Genomic DNA, 18383 nt, shown 5'->3' on the forward strand with positions numbered 1-18383 from the left:
TTAGAGAGGTGAGAATTACCCAACCTTAAAATGAATTATAAACCAGAGAATGGCAAGAAATGTTGTACAGATTTGCTTTCAGCCTAAGAATTGAAGTTTACCTATTCCACTACCTAGATTGTAGTCTAGACTGACCGAGTTAATATTCAAAACTTTCAAGAGGAAGACACATCATCGGGAGGAGAAGGTGGGTTTGGATAAACTCCTGGCGGCCTATCCTGTGGTTCGATTGAAAGCAGCTGTGTTGAGTCACCTACCACGTCCGCCCATCCATAATGGGGTTCAGCCCTTCACAAACAGTAGTAAAACATAATCCACTGAGTTTAGTTCACATTACAAGTAACGACAGCCTACTAGAAAAGATGTAATTGCACTAATGCTCGGAAGAGAATCGTGCTTACTCGTAATATGTTCCCTCGTCCACCTCTATATCCCAACTTTCTCCAGTTGTGCTCTTTCCATACTTGTGGACCTTGCTATTGTAACAAAAGGTACAGTTTTATGCATTAGGCTAGTAATCACAATTATTGGATTGACTCTCGAGCACATAGATCAACTGAAGTAAAGTTAATCTAGCTTAACCAGAGCTCTCATATTCGAGAGTCTGGGCATGCAACATGGTTGGGGGAGAGCTTTTCAGCCTTTGTGGTGAACACGCGGTCAAATCCCGACTACATAAGATGTTAGATTGTTTGCACTAACAAGAAATCTGAAAAGTGAAACTTGTAATAAACAATTAAAATAATTACGACTCTACAGCGACATACCCATTTCCAAAATGTTCTTCACCCCATGTCCTAGACCAGCCTGCACATCCAACAAGCAGAAATATCTCAGTCGGCCCAGGAAAAAAAAAAAGCAGCAATTGCGAGAATGGCAATCATTTTGGTGTCAGCCCAGATACACTTTTTTCACCATGATGTAGACAACCATGATCTGCAATTCTGCACCATATGAAATTGAGACTCCAGATAACATTTGTCAAAAAATTACAAATTCAAAATCCAGTATTATATTAGGCCAAAACCTATACAAAATGGCTAATCTTTTCATACTTTCCCTTCTCTACAACATTGATGCCAGATTGCCAGCCAAACCTGCCGCTATCAACTAACCAGCATTAGCCAGATGGTTACTTTCCATTTAGTTCTCAGTTTGTTTATAGAATCACGGTTTACTCGAGTGAAGGAGCAGTAAGGCAAGAACGCACGACTTGTTTTTGAGATGAACATATGCATACAGGTAGACTATTGACTGGTCAATACCAAAGAATTACAACAGAAAGTTACAGGCAGAGTAATGTCATACGTTCACCACCAGGAGACGCGTGCCAAGTTTCTCCTTGTCGTGAGCCAATGCCCGAAAAAAATTTCTCTTCCCATTTATCTCCCCATTTAGTACCAAGTTCTGTCTCTGCCCACTTGTCTGTCCTGCAGCAGGAATAAGTAAATGTTAATGCATTTCTTAGCCCAAGGTTTAACCAGCAGATCCAACAAACACTTCAACTGAAAACACAATAATGCAAAAGACAGGCTTTAACCATTTTAAGACAGATCCTCTTCCGTCATAGTGCTCTCCCCACTTCTCCCACCATGACTGTTCATTCAATCGGCCATACTTGTGTGCTCCTTTCTCTGTCCAACCTTTGGCATCATATTTCTCCCACCTGAAGATAATACGTCAAGCTTAATTTCTTTAACCCTGTACCTAGTTACTACCAGGCGTCCAAGCATCCAAGCATCACAGGAACACTATTTCTTACCATTTTTCATGCCATCCTGCATTTTCAGCGCCTGATTTTGCCTGTTTCTGTGCACTTCTCTCTATCCTTGCTATATTGCTGCAAATTAAGGAGTAATAGGTAACATAATTATATATTAAACAAACAAAAGAAATTGATTGATATAGTACACAATGCTGTTGAAGTTTAGTCAATATTTAAATATCCCCAAGAAAGTAGATTCCATATTACTTCAAGTCTAAAACTATATGATGAAAACTCCTTTACCTCCATTCATCTTGATGAAGCATTTCTTGCCATGTTTCCCACCATGAATCCCCCTCGGCATTTCTTCCAGATTTCTCCACACCTAAATTTAACCCAGAAATAGGGAAACAAAAAGAGGAGCCAACGCTGAAACACGAGCCAAAATTGCATCCACAAATTTATAAACAATCTTCGTACAAATTAGATACTAATATACACATCACACATGCCAATATACATACTCATCATTCATTAAGACTGAACTCTTCATAAACGGAAAAAAGTAAATAAATAATAGGAGTACAGACTACATTCTAACTAATAGGTCATATACATAGGGTGAGGGCCAATAGAGTAATATGCCGCAAAAAAGACCAAAAAAAAGAAGTCGATGAAAAAGCGACAAAATATTAGCAATAGGTAACAGGCAGGGCACCTTTCACTTGGTAAGGAAAAGCTACACATAAACTTCATGTGTGGTCATACTGCTGCTTCTATGCTATTGATACCTACACAACATCAGAAACTCATACATAATGCTGCGGCACCTAACTAGCAACCAGACTGTATACAAGAAAGAGCTCACTACAAACAGAAGACATGTTGCATGACCATAGGACAGCTCCAATTCAGGTTTTCCTAGCGTTTTTAATCCTTTGCCAATTAACATTCAAAAGCTTGATAGTTCTTTTCCTAATGATCTCTGTCAACAGCACATAAAATTTGCTGAGTATGCTGAACATGATTCTGAGGTATTTTACCTGATAATTTGGGGATGCTACTTTAATATTTTCAAAACACAGAAAATAATTACTTATATTGTTTAAACAAAAAAGGACACGAGATTATGTGAGCATTCTCTTTTGAAAGGGAGCCAATATGTTGTAATTTTATCCAAATGTTTAGTGGTTCTATTCCCTTTAGCATCTCTATTTTGACTAAGGGCATGATGCATATTATCTCCCAAAATGATATGAATTGCTTATATATCAGGATTAGGTATTTCAACCGATTAGGGACAAGGACACGTATCTCTAGATCTCTCAAAAATGAGCAGATGTTACATACTTACATTAATAACAGCAGCACTATCCCATATTAATCCTCTTTTAACAAGGACAGTGCATGACTAACAGATTGACGACGAGAAAATATACACGGTGCTTAAACTTTACAAAGGAAAGTCTGTGTACCTAGCTCTTTATATCCAGTCCAGTCACTTTTCTCCCACCACTGCCAATTAGATAAACAAAATCATTCAAAACATTTACCTAGGATGACGCCTTGAAATTAAGAAAGAATGATCATGTTCTCCAATCTTAATGAACAAGAGGAGCCACCGTAACCAGGAATAACATAAAAAATTTAATCTCTTAGCATCTGTAAATCAAAAACGAATTTCACATTTTCCAGATAATAAAATAAAATCAATACCGTTTCTTTCCATTCTGTCGAACCATCTTGAGACTGACCACCCATTCTTGTCCATCGGCATCTGTAACCATTTTCTCCAAGTTCATCACCGCTTTCACGGTACCACGTACTGCCATCTTCATTGATGCCTGCTTCATTCACATTTCCATTTAACAAGCTGATGCCCCAATCTTTCTCGTTTGCAATACCAGTATCTAGGGGGAAGGGTAAACAATAAAATACAAAAATTAACTTCAAAGACTTAAATTCCAAGCACAAGTAATAATCAATTTATTACCAGTTATTAGCCTCCTTCCAATCTTTCATCAGCTTGTTAGATAATTATAATTAAATGATTCCAAGTATAAGAAGAGTGCATTTCCAAATACCTCTCTTGGGTGGTGTATCACGTGACTGTGGACCAGAATTACGTGGTGTACACCTGGGTTTCGAGCGAAAGCGGGTTCTGCATTACAAAGAAATCATTAGGTGCCTCAGTCACTAAGGGAAGCTCTGAGGTTCGGTATTTTACTATATTCTATAACTTGTTGAGTGTCTAAAGTAGTTTTATGAAAAAGCAGATCATCTGACAATTCAGGATGTCTGTGATCAGGGAGACTTCAGGGAAATCAGAAGCGAATACGGAGTAACCGACATTGGAATGGCACATCTATAAAAATCAAAATCCAAAACTCTTTATCAGTTTATCATTCTCCTTTTGCCATCGTCAAGATTGGCACAATGATGTAATAGGCTTTCAGTAGTAATTGATGTTAGAACTAGTTCCTCGTCTCCCGGAAATTGTTTTTAGTAATGACAACAGTTCACAACACTTTGCTTCTATTCATTTTATGTGTAACAGCAGGAGTTCAGAATTAAGGGGTATTGATGAGATAGATATCGACATGGAGCTAAAAGCTAATCTAAGTATCTAACATAGTACAATAAAACTTAACTCTGTTCAAAACATTAAACACTTAAAGTCGACTTCATTTCAATCAACTCAACTTAATTCACTAGTTGAGTTCCATTTTGTTTACACAGAATTAGTCCGAACTCTCTCCAGTAGAATCAACAAAAAAAATGCACAAATTTATTTATCAATTGTCTTACGTCCCCTAGTAATTGCTCAAATCAAAATTTTGACAAATGACGGTGACTTTTACCTACTATGAATCAATCTACAGCGTGTCATTTGCTCTCAGTAATGTTCACATATATCCCAAACCAGAGCGACTTTGAACTCAACTCAAACAAATTCAACACTGACTGAAACAAGAAGATGGCTGGGGGAGGGGGAATGCAAAGATTTTGTGCATCTCAATCAAAGCGTCTTGCTTGTGACGGGCTAATTCCGTCACAAGCTGAAGACCTCTCACAAAAAGGGAGAGGGGACAAGGTGGGGCACCCCCCATGTGCTTCCCACTCACCTCTTCATGGGTATTTTGTGAGAGGAAACGGTATCCGTCACAAGCTTGTGACGGATATCGCCCGTCTTCAATGAGATTTTGTGCATCTAAATATCTAATCAGCTATACATATATGTGTAATACGAGTATAATTCACTAAAATTTTAAGAACTGTGTCGCAATCAAACGCTTCAGCCACATAATGAAGATTGTTATTTACATCACTTGAAATTAAGCAATCAGCCAAATAATAACTATCTCAACAAAGGCCATTTTCAGAAGGTCAATTTATCCGAAACAAGCTCATTTTCATAATTTCGATTATAGCTAATTACTAGTACTGTACTCAAATATAACTTAAATTCAGTATATCATGGAGGAAACTAACATATCATACAATTAGCTAAAGAGCAATGCTACCGCTCTTCTCTTTTCGCTCTTCTCCTCTCACAAATCTGTAATTTAATAGTATAAATTTTAACTACATGCTATTAATTCAAGGTCGCAAATTATACTCTATTCTAATGCTTAATTAGAGTGGAGAAAGTAAGAGAAAATTTAGGGGGAAAAAAAAAGGCCGGTAGCACTGCTAGCTAAAACATCGAAAACTTCGAATATCAGAGAAGGTCGATAGAATTGCTCGCAAAAACACCGAAAACTTCAAATATCAGAGTTATAAAGGAGAAGGCCGATAGCATTGCTCGCTAAAACACCGAAAAACTACAAATATCAGCAAGCATATACATACAAAACAGATACAAAAATAAAAACGCAATTAATTAAATAATTTATAAAAAAAAAATACGGAGTAATAATTAGAGCGTACGGAGGAGAGGTGGTGAAAGGCAAAGAAGGCAAAGCTTGGCTACGAACTCTTCGAAGACTCTTCTCCTTTAGATCGAACTTTCTTCGCCATTCTTCGATTGTTCCGACATTTTCATTCTTCGAACATACGAAGTGATTAACTCTCTCCTCTCCGAAAACACGGCGCCGAGTATTTACGACGTCGACGAGCTCGAAGCTTCGGCAATGGTGAAAGTTATGGAACGAAACATCGTCGTGTAATTTACGAAGCTTTACGGTTGAAAACGGCGTCGTAAATCCACCTGCTGAACTCGCCGCCATTAATGTTGTAGATTTTTGAGCTTTCTGATGCGCAAATTTTCACTGAAATGTTATTTCTCCTTCAATCAAGCAAGAAAGAGATTGAAGTATTTAGCATTGCACGATGAAATAGGGAAGAATGTGAATTAAATTGAAAGATAATTGAAGAAAATTAGGGTTTGGTTGATAATTACGGTGAGACAGAGGAAATGGGGTGTGTGTTTGAGCAAGCAACTGAAGCAAGTAGAGCAACTAGTTGCGGTGGAAGAGAGGGAAAGAAATACGAGAGCGAGAGAAACGAGTGTCGAATTACCTCTATATTATCGAAATTCGAAAATTTTTTTGTGTAGTCGGTAGTCCGGGACGGCCCGTAGTGCCTAATCACAATTTTGGTCCCGGCTCATCGTGCTTAGTCACAATTTTGGCTTGGTCTAGGCACGGACAATCATGATTTTGGGTGTGTCGTGTCGGTCCGCTTTTCCCACCCCTATTGTGGCCCGTCTTTTGGCCCGAGCAAAGTCGGGCTAGGCTCGTGCCGGACACATATCGCCCGTCATGCTTTGGGTATTTTTAATGGTTTTTTTAAATTATTTACCCTTAAAATCGTCGTGCCCGACTACCCGACATGCTTGGCTCATCCATCATGCCTTGTGTCGTGGTCTGCCCCCGACCGGTCGTGTCGAACCCGCACCATCTTGTTTTCTTCACCGTGCCAAACTCGTGCCGCCCGCCGTGCCATGGCCGGAAATGGCAACTATAGGGAAGATCGTCCTCCTTACCCTTACTGAAAATCATGGAATAAAGTAGAGTATTTTTGATTGTTTTATACTCCCTCTGTCCCTATTATTTGTTTACATATTCCATTTTGAGGTAAATCACTCAATTATTTAACTTTCTTTTTAAAAATGTTTTTTAATGAGCAATTTAATCTTCTAAATAAATTCGGTTTGATTCACTTGTCCAATAATTAACCCTTTTCTCTTTTCATGGTCGTTGTATTAAAAACAAAGGTAAACAAATTACCGGCATCCGAAGGAAGTATCTAAATATGTAATGGTTGTTTATTTCGATACTACTGAGAATATGATTATTTGTGTTATATTTATGACAATTTTAAACAAATATTAACATCATTTTAATTTTAATTATGGAGTAGAATCACCATTTTTTTTTTTTTGTGTTGACTAGGAGTATTCTCAACCGACAGCTGGGGCAATTTCCTTCGAGAAATTGAAGGCTATTTAATGAGTTGACCTAGACCTGGCAAAACCAACCCGACCCGAAAAGGCTGACCCGAGACCCGAGATTGACCCGAAATACAACTCTCGACTTTGACCCGAAACCCAAATAATTAACCCGACCTGACCTGAACATGACTCAAACTTTGTTGACTCGGAACTGACCCAGCGCGAAATGACCCAATCGGAAACCACCCGACCCGAAAAGGACCCGACAAAACTAGACCTGGCAAAACCAACCCGACCCGATTGAACCGACCGAAAAGGCTGACCCGAGACCCGAATTTGACCCGAACTACACCCCTCGAGTTTCACCCAAAATCCAAATTGACCCAACCCGACTGGCCCGAAAATGACCTTAACTTTGTTGATCCGGAACTGACCCGATCTGAAATTACCCGAACAACCCGACAAAACAAACTCTAATTGAACAAAAAAGGCTTGAAATGACTAATCCAAAAACACACTTAATATTGTTAATGTTAAAAATAAAGAATCAATCATCAAACCTGAAGTAAAAATAGGTAATAATACTAAACGTACTTTTTTCTCTCTTAATCGTTGACCCGAAACCGAAAATGACCTGACCCGCTTTGACCCGATCAAGTTACCCGAAATGACCCGACCCGAAATAGCCCTGTAATATGAGAGACCCAAACTGACCCGTCCCGAATTGGCCCTACCCGGTGACCCATTTTGCTAGGTCTAGACAAAACACAACTCTAATTGAATAAAAAAAAACTTAAAATGACTAATTTAAAAGCACACTTATTGTTAATGTTTAAAATAAAGAATCAATTATCAAAACTGAACTAAAAATAGGTAATAATAATAAACGCACTTTTTCTATCTTAATCGTTGAACCGAACCAGAAATAACCCGACCCGCTTTAACTCGAAAATGACCCGACCAATATACCCAAAAAACACCCGAAACACAAAACGACCCCACCCGATCCGAAATAATCCGTCAATATGAGAGACCTGAGCTGACCTGACCCGAATTTGCCTGACCCAAATCCGACCCGGACCCGTTTTGCCAGGTTTAAGTCCCTACCTAAATTTGGCTTTTTTCATTCGCAAGAGTTATGAATTGAACCTTAGGCCACAATTTTTTTTTCTTACAACGATGAACTGGTATAAATTAATTAAAACAAGATTACATAGTTTTCGAGATAACGTAAACTAACTACATTACAAACCAGGGACATCACCTCTGACCACTTATTTAAGTGATAAAAGTCACTACTACTAACACCAACCGACTACTATACATATGGACAATTCTCCTTGTGCGAGCCTTATCAATGAAGAACGGCTTGTGAGCAACAATAGGTGTAAATATTTGATATGAGACAATAGTTGCGCGATCAAGCTAGAGCATACCTTCAGAGAAGCTAATAGAGAAACAGATTTGCTTGCAAACAAAGGAGTTAACTCGAGTACCATACCCACACATTTAGATTTTCCAGCTACAAAGTTACGTATCATCTTTATGGAAGACATTTTTGGGGTGACTATTCCCCGTGTAATAACTACTCCCTCCATTCAATATTTATCACCCCATTTCCCTATTATATGTGAGGGGTATTATATTGAAATTGGGTGATAAATGTTGAATAGAGGGAGTAGTAGTTAATTTTGGAACTTGCTAAATCTCGCACAAAATTTTACTGAATCACGCACATTTTTACGTATTATTTCGAGTCTACTCTTTTCATTTCCCACTCCACCAAGATAGACACAAAACAAAAACCCTAGGAAATAAGAAATTGCACCGATGGACCACCACTCTCCCTCACCCCCAAACGTTTCCACCCACCAGCCTCCCCAACAGCGGTCCCACCAACTGATCGACGACGGTGAACGATGAAGGTCGATGACGACGTATTATTTTAAGTAAGGACGGCGATGGAGACGAGAGAAGGGGTTTGGTTCAACGACGGTGTTCATGTGTCGCTCACCAAGCTGGGTTCGACGAAGTGGATAGGGTTGTCGACGCTTGGTGAGGGGGTCAAGGTTGGGGGAAAGGTGGCCGGATGTGACGATCCGCACACTTGAACCCTTAGATTTATTTATGCTTATGTAATTTCATTTTCCTTGTACATTTGTAGTAAGTATTTTCTTAGTAGTTTTAGATTAGGTTTCCATAAATAGGTATATCGCTATTCTGAACTAAACTTGTAAATTCAATGTATCCTGCTACCAGGACCAAACTATCAAATTTCCCTCTTTGAGAGGTGCTAGTCAATGAAAAACCGCTTCTCATCCAAAAGTTTGTTGTTGCTTGTTGATTGCTTTCAATAATCGTATTGCTTACTTTTATTGCTTTCGTGTGCCGGACTTGATAATCGTAACTAGGATTCCCGACACACACCGACCCGAGACCCGAGTATCGTGCTAGTGGGCGATCCCTCACTAGTACGAAGATCCTTGTCGCTTGCATCTTGCCTTGAGACGGGCAAGGGTGCGCGCCACGGTCCGGCAAAAGTAGCGGACCGTGACATTTGGTATCAGAGCCCGGTCTTCGGACGGGTTTCTGCAAGCCGCATTTGTTCATCGAGATCGAGAAAATGGGCGAAACAATCGAGGACCGAGTGGATGCCTTAATGGACACAATCGACGTCAAGCTTCCCAAACTCGAGAGCATCGTTATGCGGATGGCTGCGAGCCTCGAGGAGTTGCAAAAGACGGTTTGTGACCTTGAGACGAAGGTGGACGGGATGGACACCCGCATCCAAGTGATCAGTGGTGCGATCCCCGACGATCGGGAGGAAGAGATCAATCATCTGCATCGAAAGGTCGAGATGCTAGAGAACACTTGCGCCACGCTCGTGAAAGCGGTGGCCAATGACGGGAAATCTGTGGGGAGCCATAAGGTGAAGGCACCTCCACCTCGTGCCTACGATGGGGCGAGGGATTCGAAAGCGGTCGATAACTTTATCTTCGATATGGAGCAATACTTCCGAGTAAGTGGGCTCGACGAAGACGCGGAAGTTGTCACGGCAAGTATGTATCTAGTCGACGATGCCAAGATGTGGTGGAGGGCTAGGTACAAGGAAATCGATGCGGGCACGATTACGGTGACATCGTGGGCCGACTTCAAGAGGATCTTGAAGGATCACTTCTACCCCAAGAACACGGAGTTTGTTGCTCGGAAGAAGTTGAAGGAAATCAAGCACACCAAATCAATCCGAGAATATGTGAGGGAATTCTCAGCGTGCATGCTCGAGATTACCGAAATGTCCGAGACGGACCGGACATTCGAATTCATTGATGGGTTGAAGAGGTGGGCACAACAGGAGGTCATGAGGCAGAATCCCAAAACTCGTCTTCGGCCATATCATTGCGGAGCGCCCGCTCGACTTTCACGGGAGCGAGAGGCACAAGCGTGGTAGCACCAACGGGGAATACTGGTGCGTCACAGAGTGGGTACAATGGACAAAGGCCACAAAACAGCGCCATTTCGGTTGGGAACAGTCGGTTCCGCTCGCAAGGAAGTCAAGCCCAATCGGCGAGCACTACAAACTCGCCCTCAAGCTCGTCTTCGAAGGTGGGAAACTCTACTGCTTCCACAACGAAGAGACCGTTCGCGTGTTTTGTGTGCAAGGGTCCTCACAAGATGGCCGATTGTCCGAACCAAGCGGAGTTCAATGCCATGTTCAAGAAGATGCCGAAAGGGGCTCAAGAACGTCTTGATGGGGCGTTGGCCGACTATCACCAAGAGTGTAACGAAGACTCGAGTGATGGTGAAGACCAACCACGGATGGGCTCACTCCAACGGATCAGCGCGATGGGGAAATACGAAGATTCCTCCGCCAAGAAATCCAACGGGCTCATGTACGTGGACTTGATGGTGAATGGGAAGCAAGCACGAGCCTTGATCGACTCGGGCGCCTCCCATAACTTTGTTACGAAAGAGGAAGCGGATCGGTTGGGGCTAGTTCTGCGAGATGCTAACAGCTGCCTGAAGCCGGTCAATGGGAAAATGAGACGCGTCCAAGGAGTGTCTAAGAAGGTCGCGGTCCAAGTGGGTGAGTGGGCAGGGGAGCTCGACTTCACCACCGTTCCGCTGGATGACTTCAAGTTAGTACTCGGGATGCAGTTCTTTTAGAAAGCATTGGTAGTATTGAAACCGAGCGACGGATCGATGCTACTAATGGGGTCTATCGTAGTGAAGACGGTAGACAGCGACGAAGACAAGGGGCAGCATCGAATTTCGGCTATGAGGGTGATACCGACGCCGAAACAAGGGATGCGACCTTGGAGAATGCCTAAAGGTTCGGTGGAGCCGAGGGGCGAACAAGACCCGGCTAACTACGATGCTAAGTGGCCTGGGGGACGAGAGAAGAGTCTACCCCCTCACCGAGGAGTAGACAATGAGGGCCGAGATGCCCAAAGAAATAGGCCTCGTACCATCAGGGGGCCGCGTCGATGTACTGAATCGACGTCCTGGTTTGCGGGTCAGTCGACCCAAGAGATGAGGCCTCGTACCATCAGGGGGCCGCGTCGATGTGCTGAATCGACGTCCTGGTTTGCGGGTCAGTCGACCCAAGAGAGAAGGCCTCGTACCATCAGGGGGCCGCGCCGAAATGCTGATTCGGCGTCCTGGAGAACTCACTTACCCTTGAATGCAGGTACTGAAGTGGCGATGGACAAGGTGAAGGTCCGATGGAGCAAGCACCTTGAACGATCTCGCAAAATTTCCGCTCGAGCAACGAGGACTTGGACTTTCCAGAAGGATCAGAGGCGAGTGATAAACTTGGAGGACATGATGTTCGGGAGTCTCGCCGTCAAGGAAATGCACTCTATTCTTGAAGGGACGATGAATCCGATCATGGTGTGGACCGAGAAGTATCTACAAGCCGGACTCAAGAGAAAGCCAAACCACAATGCAGCATGGACGGCCACAGCTCACCGAGGATGTCTCACTGAAGCGCCGTTCGAGATTTTTGTATTGCCGAGGGCGGCAACAGATTAGGTGGGGGGAGAGTGTGACGATCCGCACACTTGAACCCTTAGATTTATTTATGCTTATGTAATTTCATTTTCCTTGTACATTTGTAGTAAGTATTTTCTTAGTAGTTTTAGAATAGGTTTCCATAAATAGGTATATCGCTATTCTGAACTAAACTTGTAAATTCAATGTATCCTGCTACCAGGACCAAACTATCAAATTTCCCTTTTTGAGAGGTGCTAGTCAATGAAAAACCGCTTCTCATCCAAAAGCTTGTTGTTGCTTGTTGCTTGCTTTCAATAATCGTATTGCTTACTTTTATTGCTTTCGTGTGCCGGACTTGATAATCGTGACTAGGATTCCCGACACACACCGACCCGAGACCCGAGTATCGTGCTAGTGGGCGATCCCTCACTAGTACGAAGATCCTTGTCGCTTGCATCTTGCCTTGAGACGGGCAAGGGTGCGCGCCACGGTCCGGCAAAAGTAGCGGACCGTGACACCGGAGCAAGGGGGAGAGGAGGATGGGCTGGGGTGTCGGGGTGGGGTGGAATTGGGTTTTGGGTATTTTTAATTATTTAATAATTTTTATTGTTTTTAAGATAAAGGGTAATAATGGAAAAAGATGAAAAAATGTGTAGAGGATATAGCAAAATCGTGTATAGGATACTAGGATTTAGCAATTACGTTAATTTTTGTGGTTCGTCTCTCTTTCGCACCAAAAAAAAACAAAAAAAACTAGCGCCAACCGAATTTGATAAATCACAGTTTTTACGGAAGTAGAAGTGATTAATAAAACTACGGAAAATTCACGCGGTACCCTCGAACTTTCCCATTTTGCACATTGTACCCAACTTTTTAAGTTTGTGTACATTGTACCCTCCATCTTTGATTTTCATGCACAACATCTCCTTTTTGTCGCTTTAAAAAAACTCAATTGCGCATAACTCCTAGATCGGAATTTAGAATCGGCCAATTTTTTTCGTTAAATGAAATCTCGTCATAATCTACGATTTGAGAAAAAAAAATTGCCGACTGACATTTTATAGGGTTTTTTTTAACGAAAATCTCAAATCAAACATATCTTCGATCATAAATTTCTGAATGACCAATTTCGTTTTATCAATTTATAGATCTCGAAGAGTTAATCAATTTGGAAAAAAAAAATTAGTCAATTCCGATTTTTGGTCTATAATTTATGCTCACTTGAAAATTTTAAAAACGATAAAGAGGACATGTTGTGCTTGAAAATCAAATTTGAGGATATCGTATGACAAACATAAAAAGTTAGCATCTGGCGTGAAAAAACGCCAAAGTTCGAGGGAAAGACGCGTGAATTGCAGGTTGGCCCCACCCGTGCTTTTCTCCTTTATTGGATCCAAGTGTAAAACCTGACTTTTGATGTAAGTCCAAGCCACTCATCCCTTCACACTTGGCTTGTTCTCAGCGGCTATGGTTGAGGTCACTACTGTCCTACATTCAAGAAAAATACATCTAAAAAGAAAAGAAAAAGTTGGACATTTTGCTCAACATTATTTTATTTCACAAATTCTTGTTTGTGACGGCACCTATCCGTCACAAACAAGAAACGGATACCATTTTACCTCACAAAGTACCCACTTTTTCTTTCTCTGCATCACTATTCATGTGGTCCCATTTCTCCACTGACCCATTTTATTACCATTTTATCTCACAAAATATCCGTCACAAATAGTAACCCGTCACAAGGGAGACCAATTGATTTTATTTAGTAAAATAATAATGTTGACATGCTCTACATCCTCATTCCTGCACCTTCACTTCTATTTTTTTCCCACATCAAAGATGATTCTCTCTAATTCCTTTTTCATATTTTAATTATTATTTTTATTGAAAATTAAATAAAATAATGTTGACATGCATTATTTCTATAGGAGTTAGAAAAAACATTCAAGAAAAAGTCACTCTTCTATTTACCCGACCCGTTTTGCTAGGTCACTACTGTCCTACATTCAAGAAAAAAAAACATTTTTATTGAAAATTAAATAAAATGTGATTGTGACTGGTGATAGGTTTTAACTTTTAAGTAAGAGTAATTACTTATAGTTTGTTTTTGCACATTTAGCTCAAAATTACAGAAAAAGAAAGATTGAATTATTGGTGTAATTTGAGCCTTGAGTAAGCGACGTATTTGAGGATAAAAGTTTTGTCCCTTTTTTTTAATTTGTTTAACGCATTCGACCGCCGTGACTAATAATTTAACAAGTTATTAAGAGCTCGTTTGGTTGCCCTTTTAAAAATGGGGGAGTTGTAAATTCCCATAAATTGAGAAAATAGGAGTTACTTGGTTACCTAAAATCGGGTGATATACATTTTCCCATGAATTTTCAACTCCTCCATAAAAGAGGAGTTGAATTACCTAGCCCCACCTAGGTAATTGTAAACTCCTACATCCATTTAAGTCTTGTATGCCAACCAAACGCATTTTGAGCAATTCACGTGAATTGTTCAATTTATGTGCTTTCTAAATTCATGGGAGTTTAATTCCTCCTATGATAACCAAACGAGCCCTAAGTTTATTGATCAACAACGTTAAAACTTTAACAAAATTTTTTTTTTGGTACATGAAACTTTACCAAAAAATTTTAAGCAAGTCTAACCATCAACTCGTCATAACTCTGCAACACACACCATACCGACTTAAGCATTATTATGCGAGATTGGGTTTAAAATATCGAGCTTATTTGTAATCACAACTCAAGTGTCACCTTAGCCTACACTCGACATTCACTACCACCAATTTCAATTTTTCATCCTTAATTTGCTTGTACTTCTTTCGTCATGATCAATTGTTATCTATTTTCTTATTTATAGCGTACACCCTCCATACTAGAGAAATGATAACGTGGTAAAAAATAGGGTTTTTAAGAAAAGAGGGTAAAGAGGGAAAAAAATAGGTGGGGTATGTAATTGTGGGCTAATTGTGGGTTGATAGGTGGGGTATGTAATGACATTTTGTGTAAATATAAAAAAAGGTATAAGGATAACTTGGTAATTTTGTGTAACGCCCCGAAAAACAAGCAGGCAACTCAAAACAGCTCTTGTGATTAACAATACGCAGCAGCGGAATTACAAGGCTTTTACAATAAAATAAATACACTTATAAAAGTTAATAATTCTATAACTATACATTTTATCTTCTCTATGGAATTTCTCACACTTGACCTTCCCGAATACTTGTACCTGAAAAAGAATGAGAGTAAGGGAATCAGCCAACCACAGGCTGAGTATGACTCCAGTCCCTCCACCGGCCTTATGTCATATCCTTTATTCAATAGGAATTCTCCTTATTACTGTTAATCACCCAATACAATAACTTACCAGAATACAGTAACTTACCAGAATACAGTATTCCCTGTCAGGGACCAACCCGGTATCCCCAAAACATTATATGACTACCATACCAACATGATATATATTCATATGACACTAATGTCGGTCTACCATTACTGAATTAGAGAAACATTATGGAGATCCGCACTCACACCGGGTCTAAGACCCACCTTCATGTACACAGGAACAGAATAATTTCACTTGGGCCAACGCCCCTTAGTTCTCATGGGCCAACGCCTCTTTCTTTATATATATTTGGAGTACTCCCGGAGCCAACGCCCCCTTCTGTGTACACAGGTTACGACATAATGTCACCTCAAGCCAATAATCGTATCCCGAATGTTACAATTGGTCAATGATGCATTATAACGACAGTACCCTTATCAGAGTCATAACTTTATAAGATGGTAAATAATATAACATGTGAGCAGTATAACAATCATAAGATGAAATTAACAATAAAACTAATATAACCGATTATTTCTAATATCTTATTTCAAATGTAAACAATTACTTATATCGATAAAGGGTCTCGAAATCATACCTTAATTAAGTACAAGAGACCTTACTATCTCACTAATATTACCCTATTATTCATCTTCACCGTTAGCTAATATCCCTTGTTTGTGTTTCTATGCTTGCCGCTTATCCAAATGAAGTGACCATCTTATTACCTCGTCCAAATGAGGTGAAATGATGCTATGATATTAGCCTTGATGAGTGAGTCACTAATAGACCTACGTGTAGCTTATGTATAGTTAAATGCTTTTTATTTTTTTTATTTTTATTTTTTTCTAAAAGTTATCTAACATAATACGGAGTAGTAAAAATCGTAACGGGTCCGACTCATATACTCTTAGACAAATTACTAAAATGGAGCCGTCTTCATGTATACAGAAAAATATACGAGTTTAGTCTATAAAGTCTCTAATGGTCCTATTATTATATGTATCTTAAAATTAATTTTATTCGGGGTATTACATTTTGTGGGCCAAATAAGGAATGTTACCATTGATGTGGTACGGTTGTATTAGGTAAGTGTTACCATTGATCTGGTATGGAGAGAGTATTATTTAACTATTATCTATTTTTAGCTTTGAAAAGTTTATATAAATGGCCAAAATTGCAAATGGATCTTAGAAGTGAGCGAGTAACGTGTAAGAGAAGTCTTTAATTTATAACTATTTTCTCTTATTTTTATTATTTTCTTGATATTTATACCCAAACGAATAGATAAAAAATGAACCGAATGATGGGAGTACCAAAGTCAGCAGCGCAAACAAGTGTCAGGCTGTCAGCTGCTAGTTAGGTTGCTGATACGACATGTGGTTATGTCACAAATAACATTATACCTCCAGTGGTACAATAGAATATCGTACAACCAAGTTATATCTTATCGAGCTTATGTGTAATTTTTTTGAGCTTTTTTAAAGTTAATTTTTTTTTTGTTTAAGTAAGTGAGTTCGGAAATTTTATGATATAGCTCGACTTCTTTAAAACAAAACTCGAAAACTTTATTATATAGCTCGGGTTTTAGAACATACAACTAGGTATAACTGATTGTAGGATCTATTAACTGTGGTTAGGTGGATATGCTAACATTTGAAGACTAAGACAAAACAAAACGTGAGACAAACTTGGTGATATAACATGCCACGTGTAAAAGCACACAAAAAAAATTCATAAATTCATAATGCGTGCATATCTGTTGTTACTGCACGTTTCCTTTGTAACGGACATATCCGCCACAAGTTTGAGAATTACTTATGTAGGTTGATAAGATAAAATAGATTGTTATTTCTTAGAAATTCTGTTTAATTTTGTCTTATTTAACTCACATAAATAGTACTTTTCCATCATAAACGTACGACAAATATACCCGTACAAATGAGAATTTGGTTGTTATACCACCAAACAAGCTTTGTATGTTTGCATATACAGTCATACTCCCGTACTCTTTATTTGGTTGTGGATAAGCTCATAAGCATAGACATCGAATGCACATTTTTAGAATAACTTTAATCTCTATCTCTCTCGACATTTCTGATAGATATCAATTGTTCCTGCTGTTATTATCGGAGTCTATATATTAAGTACAATTGGTCTCCCTTGTGACGGGTTATCATTTATGGCGGATATTTTGTGAGATAAAATGGTAACAAAATGGGTTAGTGGAGAAAGGGGACCACATGAATAGTGTTGCAGAGAGAGAAAAAGTGGGTACTTTGTGAGGCAGAATGGTATCCGTCACTCTTGGATATGTGCCGTCACAAACAAGAATTTGTGTATTAAGTAATACAGTAAGGATTACATCAAAATGATTTTCATAATTGATGAGTTATAAAATTACCGTAAATGTACGGTGTTGTTGTAGCACTTGAGGGTCAATTCACGGGGAGCAAGTTATGCACTACTAGCCTATTCTAATTATGATATTTAGCTAAGTCGGCAAACATTGCGTTTTTGTTTTTATCTAAAAGATTAAATTAATGTCAAATGCAAATTAATAACTAAATTAAATGCAAGCAATTGAGTGTCAAGTTCTCCTAAGTCCCTTACATCTATTGAGTCCTTAAGTCCTTATAAGGGCTCTTGGATGAAGGGAATGAAGGGATGAGATTACATCTCAATGGATGGCTACAAATCAATCTAGTCTAATTAGCTCCTCATTGCAATTAAGTTACCCACTAATCCATTCATCCTTCATTATCACAAACTCCTTCCCTCTCTCTAAATCTCACAATCTCTCCTTTTTCTCTCAAATAACAAAACCAAACAAAAAAAAAAAAAAACCCAAATAATTACTCAAAAAAAAAAAAAACCCATTTTTACAGTCAAAACCAAAACAAAAGAAAAAAAAAAATCACCCAAGCATTCCTCTCCAAACCCGACCACCCAGATCTG

General features: G+C 39.5%; 1 protein-coding gene across 2 annotated transcripts; it reads right to left on the reverse strand.

Moving 5' to 3' along the window:
- Positions 1–6215, reverse strand: LOC141586503 (protein EARLY STARVATION 1, chloroplastic-like). 2 transcript variants are annotated; one of them, XM_074407752.1, is made up of 11 exons: positions 5636–6215; positions 3790–3866; positions 3422–3615; positions 3181–3220; positions 2009–2090; positions 1763–1840; positions 1541–1666; positions 1309–1430; positions 768–807; positions 402–476; positions 1–288 (listed from the first exon to the last, which is right to left on the reverse strand). In XM_074407752.1, the coding sequence occupies exons 1-11, from the start codon at positions 5932–5934 to the stop codon at positions 156–158; spliced, it is 1266 nt and encodes a 421-aa protein (XP_074263853.1). In that variant the 5' UTR covers positions 5935–6215; the 3' UTR covers positions 1–155. The 2 variants fall into 2 exon arrangements, with proteins under 2 accessions (XP_074263853.1, XP_074263854.1); XM_074407753.1 differs by lacking the exons at positions 1–288; positions 402–476; positions 768–807 and adding an exon at positions 824–944 and having other exon boundaries at positions 5636–6214.
- Between the last annotated feature and the right edge of the window lie 12168 nt (positions 6216–18383).

This window comes from Silene latifolia, chromosome 6 (genome assembly GCF_048544455.1).
Source record: "Silene latifolia isolate original U9 population chromosome 6, ASM4854445v1, whole genome shotgun sequence".
Lineage (NCBI taxonomy): Eukaryota > Viridiplantae > Streptophyta > Magnoliopsida > Caryophyllales > Caryophyllaceae > Silene > Silene latifolia.